The following is a 12,525-nucleotide window of genomic DNA, read 5'->3' on the forward strand; positions in this document are numbered from 1 at the left end:
TTTGATATTATATTATGTGAATCAAGCATGTGATACAATATATATTGTTTTATATATGTTTGTGTTTTTCATTATCTTGTTATAAACTGTCTTACTATTCCATAATACGATATGTGGGGTTTGATACATTTTAAATTCAAAGGAAAATATTTGAGGTTTTCATAAGTATGTATTAACAAAACTCTAACTTGATTTACAAAATAGCTATGAAGTTTTAGAAAATAAACACTTTTATGAAAACACTATGTGAGATAGCTGTTTAGTAAATTCAAAATAGAGATTTTTAAGGGAAACAGAGGGGCTCACATCACACACTTATGGTCTGCACATTTTATACTTATTGAATGGTGGACTCACACAATCTCTCTGTAAAATTGTGGTAATTTTACAGATGTTGGTGAAAAGAAGTTAGATGCTGACCCTTTTGCTACCTAGGCTTTTGGTTCATGAGGTTTGCAGGAGGCCTTTCACCCCTTGAAAGACTGACTCATGTTGAGTCTATTTAAATTATGAGAATAAATGCCCATGAGGCATCTCTTGATTTGATGTCAAGACAATATTAATCTTATGTTATTGTAATGACATTATGGATAATTTTATAATATGTTATTTCAGAGAAAAGCTTTGGTAATATGTGTTTTATAAGTGAGTTGTGGTTTATTTTTTTTAAAAAAAATTATACATGCTTTCTTCCGGGAGTGTATGTAAGATAGTAGTGCCATATGGAATTAATTTAATTCTACTTCGCGACTTATATAAAAGTCGGGGCGTTTCAAATGCTTGTCAATATTCTTAAATGTCTTAAAAAATGCTTCTTCAACTTTTACAATGTTAATTTTCAAGGCGGTAATAGAAGATTTATTATGAATATTTATTTTTATTTACAGTAAAACAACATTGATGAACATTGTTGTATATTCCACATGAATCTTAACATGTACTAGAAGTTGGTTCATACAAGTTTTCTATTTTATGAAACACTTAATAAGTAATTTCAATACTTAACAAAATGCGAAACATATTTTTATGACTGTCATAAACAAAAATTGTCAGTATATATATATGTTTTGTTTAAAGGATCTCTATTATTAATTTGCAAAATGTTTGTATTGCCAAAAAAAAAAAAAAAAAAAAACTGAATAGCGTAATTTTATTTTAATTGAAGGAATAAATTTCTCATCTACTGAGTTAGTATGAATATTTATTTTTTATTTACTACAAAACATTCAACATTGTTTCTTTCATATGAATCTTAGAGTGTACTAGAACTCTAGAAGTTGATCTACAAAACTTTTCTACTTTATGGAGCACTTAATTAATTATTTCAATGCTTAAAGCAATACTAAATATATTTTTATCATTATCTTGATAATAATTGTTAGTATATCTTTAATTCTCACTTTATTAGTAACTATCACATAACCCGCGCTATGCGCGAAATTCTTTTGTATAATTTAATTTGAAAAAATTTAAACCCATCCCCATCTTACTTTTCATGTGAAAAAATCTATTATGCATTTTTTTAACGAAAAGGCATACTAAAGGTTATACACCAGTACATTATTGAAAATGCACTTTTTTTTTTTTTTTTTTTTTTTTTTTTAAAAGTGTACTAAACATGCACTTAATGAAACAATCACACACAGATGAATTAAAATATAAGACCATTGAATTTAATTTAATTTATATAAACTAAAACATGGTAAAATCTTTGTTCTGATTATCAAAGCATTAAAAGAAATTAGTAAGAGTCTATTATATTGTTAGTGTAATACCTATTATATTTCAATACAAATAAAACTCATATACTTCTGAACATTCGAAAAAACAAAATATTTTTTATGAATACAAAATAATACAAAAATTTTTATTCAACATTTAATGTAATCAAATAAAGCTTCTCACATTCAATGCTTAATTATCTATTTTGTGTTTCCAAAAAACGAAAATATTTTTTTGCACAGTAATCAAATAAATTTTTGCTTTCTTTTGCCCGAAAATTTGAGTATAACACAAACGAAAAAAAAAAAAAAAAAAATCTCATAAAACATTTAACTGAATTACAACATATTTGTAAAAATGTTAAAATATTTGTTCTCATGTGAGTAGTTTAGAATGAAAATAATAGCAAGAAGAAAACATGTGGATTTTGATTATCAAAGCATTAGTTTTTAATATTATTGGTCTAATACCTATTATATTTCAATGAAAGTTAAAATTCATATAATTCTAAACATTCTAAAAAAAAATACAAAGCAAACTAAACAAAATACTTTTTATGAATACAAAATAAAACAAAATCTTTCACTAAACCTTTAACGCAATCAAATCAATCATCACATAAGGTGCTATGCTTAATATTAAACTACCTCTAAAGAGTGATTCGGCTTTTATATATATATATATATATATATATGATTGTCAAATATTTATATTTGTCTAGTTTTAAATAAAAATCACGAATGGATTGCCACAAAAAATTGAATGCAATTTTCATGTTACTAAACTTTTGTCTACTTAGTTAAAAGCATGCATTTTCATGTTCTTCACTATACACTTATTTATTGAACTGCATTTCATACTTACATCATGTTCTATTTTAGATTCAATCGGAGGCTTTTTATAGCATTGTATGATACATGGATTTTTTTTTTTTTTTTTTGAATAGAGACTTCTTTCATTCATATCAGAAAAATCTAGAGTATAACACTCTAAACAACAAGAGCAATTTGCTTTAAAAAAACTACATCAGAAATACACAAAGGGATCTCGTCCCTCCATACTTTCTCTGTAGGTTCTTGCGCCACTACCTTCGCTAAACCGTGGGCTGCAAAATTTGCTTCCCTTTTCACATGAGCGACCTTCCAGTTATGGAATTGCAAAAGCACTACCTGAATATCTCCAATAATCTGTCCAAATCGGAGCCATTGATCATCCATAGAATTAATTGCTTGGGTCACCTGTAAAGAATCTCCCTCTAAAAATAATTCTGTAATGCTCAAATCCCGGCAGAATTCTAACGCTTGCAGTGCCCCCATTGCTTCAGCTATGACCGGCGCCGGACATGCCTCCACTGAACGACTAAGGGCCGCATATACCCTTCCTGCAGTATCTCTTATAACCACCCCAATTCCCACTCGTTTTCTCTCCATATTAAGAGCCACGTCCCAATTGGCTTTAAGCCAACCTATATCCGGACCCTTCCACTGCAACCGGATTGGGACAGATGGGATAGAATTAATTTCTGTCGACATGTTTTCATTTTGGTTCCAATACTGGGCTACTAGCTCCTCCGCTTCTCTTACAAGGACGTTCGGATGAGTCAAGTTTCCACCATGGACCACAGAATTCCGACGAGACCAAATTCCTCGGGCCACTGCTGCTATAACAGCTATGTCTTCGTCACTGCTTCTCCTCATCAAAATTCCAGGACTGCCAAAAAGTTAGCTCCTGCGCTATGACACTTCTGAATCCATCTCTTACTGCCTGCCCAAACATCTTGGGCACCTGGACACGCCCATAATGCATGAACGACAGATTCTACCTCCAGCGTTCAAATGGGGCACATGTCGTCTCTGATTACCCCTCGCCCCTTGAGGTTCTCCTTTGTTGGGAGAATGTTATTACATGCCCTCCAGAGAAATACTTTTGTAGCATTAGGCACCTTAATAGCCCACAACTTTTTCCAAACCTCAGAAACCCCATGATGAGTGAATCCTTCCCCATCCATAGTATCCATCCTCCCTTTCTCCAAATAATAAGCACTACGCACCGTAAATATCCCTGTAGGAGTTGCCCTCCATATCAACTTATCCCTTTGACCATAGCTGCTTATTGGAAGGCTGCAAATTAATTCAGCTTCCTCTTTCCAAAAGATGCTATGAATAAGAGCATAATTCCAATAAACTGTAGTCCTATCAATAAGCTCGGCTACTAAAGCATTTTGCTCCAATTGCCGACAAGGAGACTGTATTTTATAAGACACCGGTTTTGGAATCCATTTGTCGCCCCATATCTTCACTTTCCGCCCGTCGCGTATCCTCCAAATCATTCCTTCCTCAAACAAAGGTTTAGCCGAAAGTAAGCTCCGCCATGCAAACGACGGTCGACTCCCCAACTTCGCCTCTAAAAAAGAATGCTTTGGAAAATATTTTGCCTTAACAATCTGTGCCGCCAAACTCTGAGGGTAATGAAATAATTGCCAACATTGTTTGGCTAACAGTGCTTTGTTGAAACATTGTAAATCACGGAAACCCATGCCCCCTTGTGTCTTGGATCTCCCCATTTTCTCCCAACACATCCAGTGGATTTTCTTGACATTTTCCAAGTGGCCAGCCCCACCAAAATCTTTGCATAATGGTATTAATCTCCTTACACAAACTTTTGGGCAATAAGAAAATTCCCATACTATAAGTAGGGATGGCCTGAATCACAGCTTTCAAAAGGATCTCCTTTCCTGCTTGAGATAGAAGTTTCACCTTCCAATCATTGACCCTTTTACGAACTCGCTCCGTGATACTTTGGAATTCTTTAACCCGAGACTTCCCTACCAACGCCGGCAAACCAAGATATTTGTCATATCTTTGAGTAGCAGGGACCCCAGCTAATTGAATAAGTTGATTCTGATCCCTATGGCTTGTGTTTCTGCTAAAAAAGATTGATGTTTTTTCTTTATTTAGCTTTTGGCCCAACACCTTTTCATACCAGTCTAAAATCTCTGTTAACATCCTCCAATCATGTATCGTGGCCCGACAGAAAATAAGACTGTCGTCCACGAAAATAAATGACTTAGTCGTAGCCCTCTAGGAGATGTAGGAACCCCTTTGAAAGAGCCTTCTTGTTCCATGCACCGGATCTTGAAACTCAACGCTTCTGCACATAAAAGAAATAAATAAGGGGATAACGGGTCTCCTTGTTGAAGACCACGACTAGGTTGAATACAACCCTCAGGGGAACCATTAATCAACACTTCATATTTGACAGTTGTAATACATTTCATCACTAGGCCCACCCATCTATCATTGAAGCCCATTTTCTTCATAATTTTTTTTATAAAAAAACCCACGCCACCCGATCATAGGCTTTACTCATATCCAACTTTAAAGCCGGTACCCAACCTTTCCCCACATCTGAGTATACATAGAATGCATTGTCTCGTATGCCGCAATTACATTATTGGATATGAGTCTACCCGGAACGAAAGCACTTTGATTTGGTGAAATAATATCATGAAGAATTATTTTCAACCTATTAGCCAAAGTTTTGGAAATAAGTTTATACAAAACATTACAAAGACTAATAGGTCTAAATTCTGATACCTTTGAAGGATTTTTCACTTTCGGGATTAGTGCAATATAAGTATGATTTATAGTTTCATCAAAAACCCTTGATGATAAAAATTGTAACACCCCATTACATACCTCATTGCCTATAGAAGCCCAATGTTCTTGATAAAAGGCTGCAGGTAGGCCATCCGGACTGGGCGATTTTAGGGGACCCATCTGAGATAAAGCTGCACAAATCTCCTTCTTAGTAAAATCCTTCCCCAACAATGCATTCATGGGAGCTATCACGGTCAGTGGAATTCCAGCAATGAACTCATCAATACCATCTGGATTAGATGTTGTATAAATGGAATGAAAGTAATTGGTAAACCCCCGAACCACCTCCTCCACAGTAACACACTCCACCCCACTCTCATCTATAATACGATGAATATGGTTGGCTCTTTGTCTTTGCTTCACACTTGCATGGAAATACTTCGAATTCTTGTCTCCATATTTTAACCAATGCTCCTTGGCTCGTTGTCTCCACCCCATCTCCTCCTCCTCCAACAAGTCATGTAAATCTTTTTGAATATGTCAAATCTCCTCATTATTTTCCGGCCCCTCTATTTGTTGGAGAAGCACGAGCTGCTTCGTCTTTTGCTCAACTCTATTTTCAATTTTCTCCTTATTTTTCCTCCTCCAACAAAGAATCTCCTTCCTACTCCCCTCAATTTTCTTCTTTAATTATGCCATTCATTCCCAGCATGAACCTTTGCTACCCATACTTTTTTAATAGTTTGGCGATTCTCCTCTTTCTTTCCCCATCCTGCCTCATAAAAGAAACGTGGCCTGCGCCTCACCAAACTATGGGGTCGAATACATGCCATAACATGGACAAGAGCATGATCAGAACTTCTTGCGGCCAAAATCTCCACTGTCATATATTGAAAAATCTCCATCCACTCCCCATTAGCCGTGGCTCTATCTAATCTTTCTTGAACAAAATCAGCTCCTCCCCTTTTATTGCTCCATGTAAATTTTGGTCCACTATATTGGAGATCATACAAATTACAAAACTCCAAAGCTTCTCTAAACTCCTCCATTTGCCTCATTGGTCGTCCATGTACACCATTTTTCTCCGACAACTCAAGTATCTCATTAAAGTCTCCCACACAAAGCCAAGGAGTTGGAGTCATACACCGAAGATGCCGGAGGAGATTCCACGCCTCCTTTCTCTTCGTGACATCGGGATGTCCATAAAATCCCGTGAATTTCCAATGAGGACTCCACCTTTCCAACTGTACCTTCGCATTGATATGTCTTCTACTAAAGTTTTGAATTTCCACATCCACCTCACTACTCCAAAATAATGCCAAACCTCCGCTTCTACAAACACTATCAACCACAAAAACATTTTCAAATCCCACTTTATTTTTAAGACGATCAAACTGGGATGCCTGTAGCTTGGTTTCTATAATGAAAACCATCTTGGGTCTCTTTTCCTTCACCATCCGGCAAAGGTCCCGAACTGCCCATGGGTTCCCAAGCCCATGGCAGTTCCAACTTATTATGCTCATGGCGATTAGCGGGGCTGTGTCACAGCCGCCGCCTTTTCATCATTTCCCTTCTTCAGAACCACATCCCCAACCTTAGCTCTCTTCCCCCTTACATTACTTGCCGGAGAACCACCCCCCATAAGAAGATGACCGGATCTCCCAGAAATGACACCTCTCTCCCCATCATCACCGGTTTTTTTTTTTTTCCCCCCCGGCCTGGACCATATTCTGTGGTACCATTTTGGCGCCATATCTTCACCCAATGTGAGCATTTCCACCATCTGGTCGAACACCATGCAATAAACTCAGGTGTTTTTTTGGCTGGACAGTTCTATAACCCACGTGTTCTGCCACCTTCTCAGCCACGTAACCAGCCCCACCTGACGTGGATGAATACATCCCTCCAGCCAAGTATTGAGCCTCCTGATTTTTCTCCATAATTCCCCAAATCATGCGCTTCTTTATTGTGTCCCATTGACCGATATAAACATTTTTTGATCCCCTATCATCTGTGGCATTTAATGGCGATTCTGAGGATCCCGCATCATCTTTCCTTTTATCTCCAAAATCATTGGCTGATTTGCATGGGAGTACTTTCTGATTCTCCTTGATTGCTGCATGTCTGCTTAGCGCTGCATTGGAATTATTTCCTTCCTTTTCCAAAGGAATCGAATCCGCACTTTCCTTGGAGAAACTCTGCCAATCATCCCCTCTACCAAAACTGCCCTCTCCCCTAGCCGGCGGCTGAAAGTTTTCCGCCTTACTCTGACCACCGCTAGGCTCCTTGAAAGCACTCTCGGCATCCTCATGTTCTTTTTCCGATTGTTGACTCCCCTCCCCTTCTTTCTGGTCCCACCTCCCCCCTCGGCCCCAAAATCGATTCCCTCCATATCTCCTCTTAGGAGACACAACCCTCAGACCCGGACTGAATTCTGGTTCCTTGTCATTGCCATATTCACGTTTTTTCCCCGCCGCTGCACACCCCTTGCTGCCATGGCAGATCACACCACAATGAAAACAATATTTGGGTATCTTCTCATATTGAAAAGTGACCCAAATAGTTTTATTTTTCACGTTCAAAAATCGCCCCCGGGATAAGGGTTTCGTTAAGTCAAGCACAATTCGTACCCTCAAGTACTCCCCCCATCCGATACCATCTGCATTCACATCGACCTCCTCCACTTCCCCAATAGTAGAACCAATCCGATATCCAGTTGCCTTGCTCATACATCCGAGTGGAAGTTTGAAAATTCGCACCCAGAACGCCACTTTTTCAAACTCCATCAAATGAGGGGGCGTCATTCCGTCGAAATCCACCAGAGAGACCAAATGCCCATCAAAAGTCCACGGACGGCCCTCCAAAATCCTGGATTTGTCCCAGGAGTGTTCGAACTCTATAAGAAACAAGTTTGGCCCAAGGTCTTTGAATTTCACCCATCCATAGGGGTGCCATGCCCTTATCAAAGGTATTTTTACAATCTCCTTCCCCACTACTCGATCCGTCAACAGCTTACCAACAATACTCGACGATCCTTGCGACACCACCGTCTCAATTTCTTGCTCCGGGATATCCAACCCCACACTCTCCTCCTCCAAGAGAGTGAATTTTTCCCATTGTTCAGTCAACTTGTCTGCCATATCACTCATACTTAAATTCTCACCACCCGATCAAACTCTCACCCACAAAAGTTAAGAGATTAAAACCTTCACCTCTTGGTTCTCAAAGAGAGAGCGTAGAGAGAAGAAAAAAATTCAAGGTACGATACATGGATTTGTTACATAGAAGTTCTCTGGGCAGTATTGACTGACCAGTGATTTTAATCAGTGTGCCAGTAATTTTAATTCATTACTTTTTCTTTTTTCTTTTTTCTTTTTTTAAACCTAGATTATATATTTAAGCCATTGCAGCGAATTGCAATTATATGATTATGCAAACCTCTTAATTAGGAAATTGTAAATTACAATTTTTCTTACAATATGACTTTCAATTTTTAAAGTTTTTTTTTTCTTTAAGCCATTAAATCAATTGTTTAGCTTTTTTTTTTTTTTTTTTTTTTTTTTGAGCTTGAGAGGTGTACAGTTAAAAGATTACCCAGAACAAAGCAAAATCAACTTTTTTTTTATTTTTTTATTATTTATTTTATTTTTTTACAATTTACATTTTTTGAAAAGTCTCAAATACGTAATCAAACTTTTACATTGATTAAGTTTTTGTATTTAAATTTATCTTTTAAATTAATTTTTATGAGTATATATATAGTTTTTGTTATATATTTTAATTGTGTGGAATATATGATTGTAGTTACCGGTGACAGCTACTATTGGGAGAACATTTTCAGCAATGAATAATGTTGAAAATCGTTTACATTACCGAATGAGAGAATAGTGAAATGAATTATTGTCTACTTACGTACATTGAAATAATATATTCAAGACTTTAGCAATGAAAAAAGCATATATCGATTTCAAAATTTGAAGAGTTCACATAATTGAATATATTAACGATAGGTGTGACAAAATAAATTGTAAGTTACATTTATATGTTTTAAACAATAATTAAATTTTGTTGAATTAATTAATTTTTTTAATTGTATTATTTAATACTTTTAATCATTTTCATGTCTAAATTAAAATTAAAAAAAAAAATTGACCCCTCTACATGATGAAGTTGATATATTCTAATATGTTTAGATGTCTCTGCATAATCCTCAATACCATTTTTTTTTTTTTTTTTTTATATCAAAAGTTACCCTTTGTAAACAATCTTTGAAATTAAACTTTCTATAGGCAAATCTCATACAATATAGCATTTTACATTGCTTAAGCAATGAATCAATACGTTTATTCCCATCTAAAGGCATATATCTTAATGTGATTAAGTTAATTTATTCATTTACTCTATTATCTCTTCATACTTCTCAAAATCAATTTATCTATAATTTTTCTTTTCCAAAAATTATGTGCCCGTTTATATATATATATCACGTTTTTTGAATAAATATTTTCTTTCAAAACATTTTTAAATGGGTTCATTGATATGACATATTGTGGCTATTGGATCATCTCTTTTCACTCATTTACTTTTGCTAAATATAACGTCATAAAAATTAGTATGAAACCTAGCCTTGTGATTCTTGTCAAAAGGTGTTACTTGAACTAAAATTTATTCAATTGAAAAAAGGATCATACTGTCAATAGTCTCAACTACTAAAATTAATGTACAAAAAAAAAAAAAAATCAATACTTGTTCGAAATTATTTTTATTCCAAAGGTCTCTTATCATTCAATTGCCTATATATAAAGGGTTAAAGGCTTTTATGCCTTGCTTTATAATATTAGAGAAAGGAGATGGCTAGGAAATGTATTGGAATACTTATGGTGATTATGATAGAGTTTTACATCCAATTTCTCATTCAATTTCCATCATGATTCCTCGTTTCTCCGAAGATAAAGCTCAAAAGCCAAAGGATCAGGAGCCAAAGCCAACATTGCAAAGTTAATTAAAAAAACAATTGAAGATTGTAAGGAAAGGGAAAATCCAATTATTGAAGGGAAGCTTGCATATGGTGATTGCCTTTATATTGGTTTTATAAATTGCCTCGACCCCTTTGAGCAATCATTTGATTTTGAAAGTTGCATTGGTGCTTGTGTGGGACAAAACTTTAGACATAAGAAGCGATTTGCACATTGTTTGGAAGACTGTTATAAAAATCATGTCAAGAACCATCCAGATAAGAACGACCCACACAATCCATGAGTTCCAACTTTAGATCGGGTAAAGATTTCCTACTTACTCCTCCCTTCATATCTTTGTTCATTGAAAGAATGTTCATACATATGCATGAAAAACATATCCATATGAAGTAATGTTGTAATACCCCGAATTTTTTTAATCTCCAATTAAAGAGGTTTTAATTTTAGGAATTAGAGTAAATTATAATATTTTAAAAGTAAAGTAATAATTTTGGAGAAATTAAGGAGAAATGTGAGATATTATGAGAGTAAACTGAGATTGATAAAATTTAATTTAGAGACATTGATTAAGGAATTTATTTTAAGTTTTGATTTTTATTACGGATAATTTAAATATCATATGATATTTTTGGGATTGAGTGATCGAGTTATTTTAGCTTGTAAGTAATAATAGTAATAATGAGATTTGTATTGTGTACATTCTTAGTTTAGCGAAGGTTTATTCACCTTAAGTGGAGAAAAATAGCTAATTATTATTTTAATTAGGATTAAGAGGTTATTAGCTTTGTGGATTAAATTGATTGGCTTGGAAGTTAGGTGGTTGCAAGTGGTTTTGGACTTTTCGTTTCTCTATTCTCGTGAACTATTAATTTGTATGCAAAAGAAAAGTTAGGCTGCACTAAATGTTTAGCAACCGAATGAGTCAAAGAGCATCTAATATTGAAGAAGAAGATCTTGGTAAGTATAAAACTTATTGACCCTACGCTTGATATTTTTAGTGCATAAACTATAAAATAATTTTTTTTGTGTGATTATGAGCCTGCATATTTTGGGATATGCATGATAAATTATGTTTATATTATATAGGGAAATTTACAGTTTACCCCCTCAAAAGTTGATAGCGTTTTTCAATTCGAACACCAAACTTTCAATTTTTGTAATCCACCCCCATAAAGTTTCAATTTTTCAATTCGACTAATATTATCCCAAAATTTTCATATTGCTTCTAATTTTTATTTTTTATAAAAAAAAAAAAAAAAAACAAATTTGTGGGTGCAAAAATGGTGTGGCTACGGCCACCCCGATTTTTATTTTTTTTATTTTTTTTATTTTATAAAAAATAAAAAAATAAAAAGTTAGGGGCAATATGGGCAGTTTTGGATACAATTGGTCAAATTGCAAAAAATTGGAACTTTGGGGGAGTGAATTGCAAAAATTAAAACTTTGGTATTCGAATTGAAAAATGCTATCAACTTTTGGGGGGGGGGGGTAAACTGTAATTTTCCCTATTATATATTACATGTGTTTAAAGAAATGTGTTAGAAGAAAATGAGTCTTTAAGGAAAATTAGATATGATTTAATTAATGAGACAAGTGAAAAGTTTGTAAAAGATGGGTACCCGACGGTTAAGTAGGGGTATACACTTAGTAAACTCCAGAGGCCAAGTGAGAGTATACACTTGACACATGGAAGATATGAAATAAAAAATGAACATGTAAATGTGAAATGTGATAAACTGTCTTTCTATTCCATAATACGATTGATATGTAATAAATTCAAAGGAAAATATTTGAGGTTTTCATAAGTATATATTAACAAAACTCTAAACTTGATTTACAAAATAGCTATGAAGTTTTAGAAAATAAACACTTTTACGAAAACTCTATGTGAGATAGCTGTTTAGTAAATTCGAGATAGAGATTTTTAAGGGAAACATAGGGGCTCACATCACACACTTATGGTTAGCATATTTTATACTTACTGAGGGGTGGGCTCACACATTCTCCCTGCAAAATTGTGGTAATTTTACAGATGTTGGTGACAAGAAGTTAGATGATGACCATTTTGCTGCCTAGGCTTTTGGTTCATGAGGCTTTCAGGAGGCCTCTCACCCTTTGAAAGACTGACTCATGTTGAGTCTATTTAAATTATGAGAATAAATTCTCTTGAGGCATCTCTTGATTTGATGTCAAGACAATATTAGTCTTATGTTATTGTAATGACATTA

At 34.7% G+C, this 12,525-nt stretch overlaps 2 protein-coding genes across 2 annotated transcripts; both read right to left on the reverse strand.

The window, feature by feature from the left end:
• Positions 1-2,711: 2,711 nt before the first annotated feature.
• Positions 2,712-3,419, reverse strand: LOC148584374 (uncharacterized). Its single transcript, XM_088518417.1, has one exon. The coding sequence runs from the start codon at positions 3,417-3,419 to the stop codon at positions 2,712-2,714; it is 708 nt and encodes a 235-aa protein (XP_088374543.1).
• Positions 3,420-6,007: 2,588 nt separating this feature from the next.
• LOC148584375 (uncharacterized) lies at positions 6,008-6,844 on the reverse strand. The gene has a single exon (XM_088518418.1). The coding sequence runs from the start codon at positions 6,842-6,844 to the stop codon at positions 6,008-6,010; it is 837 nt and encodes a 278-aa protein (XP_088374544.1).
• Between the last annotated feature and the right edge of the window lie 5,681 nt (positions 6,845-12,525).

Source organism: Corylus avellana, chromosome 7 (assembly GCF_965113065.1).
Source record: "Corylus avellana chromosome 7, dhCorAvel1.hap1.2, whole genome shotgun sequence".
NCBI lineage: Eukaryota > Viridiplantae > Streptophyta > Magnoliopsida > Fagales > Betulaceae > Corylus > Corylus avellana.

Bases quoted from the DNA above. Each gene is read 5' to 3' on its own strand.
- LOC148584374 (XM_088518417.1), bottom strand. From the start codon at position 3,419: ATGAGGAGAAGCAGTGACGAAGACATAGCTGTTATAGCAGCAGTGGCC.
- LOC148584375 (XM_088518418.1), bottom strand. From the start codon at position 6,844: ATGAGCATAATAAGTTGGAACTGCCATGGGCTTGGGAACCCATGGGCA.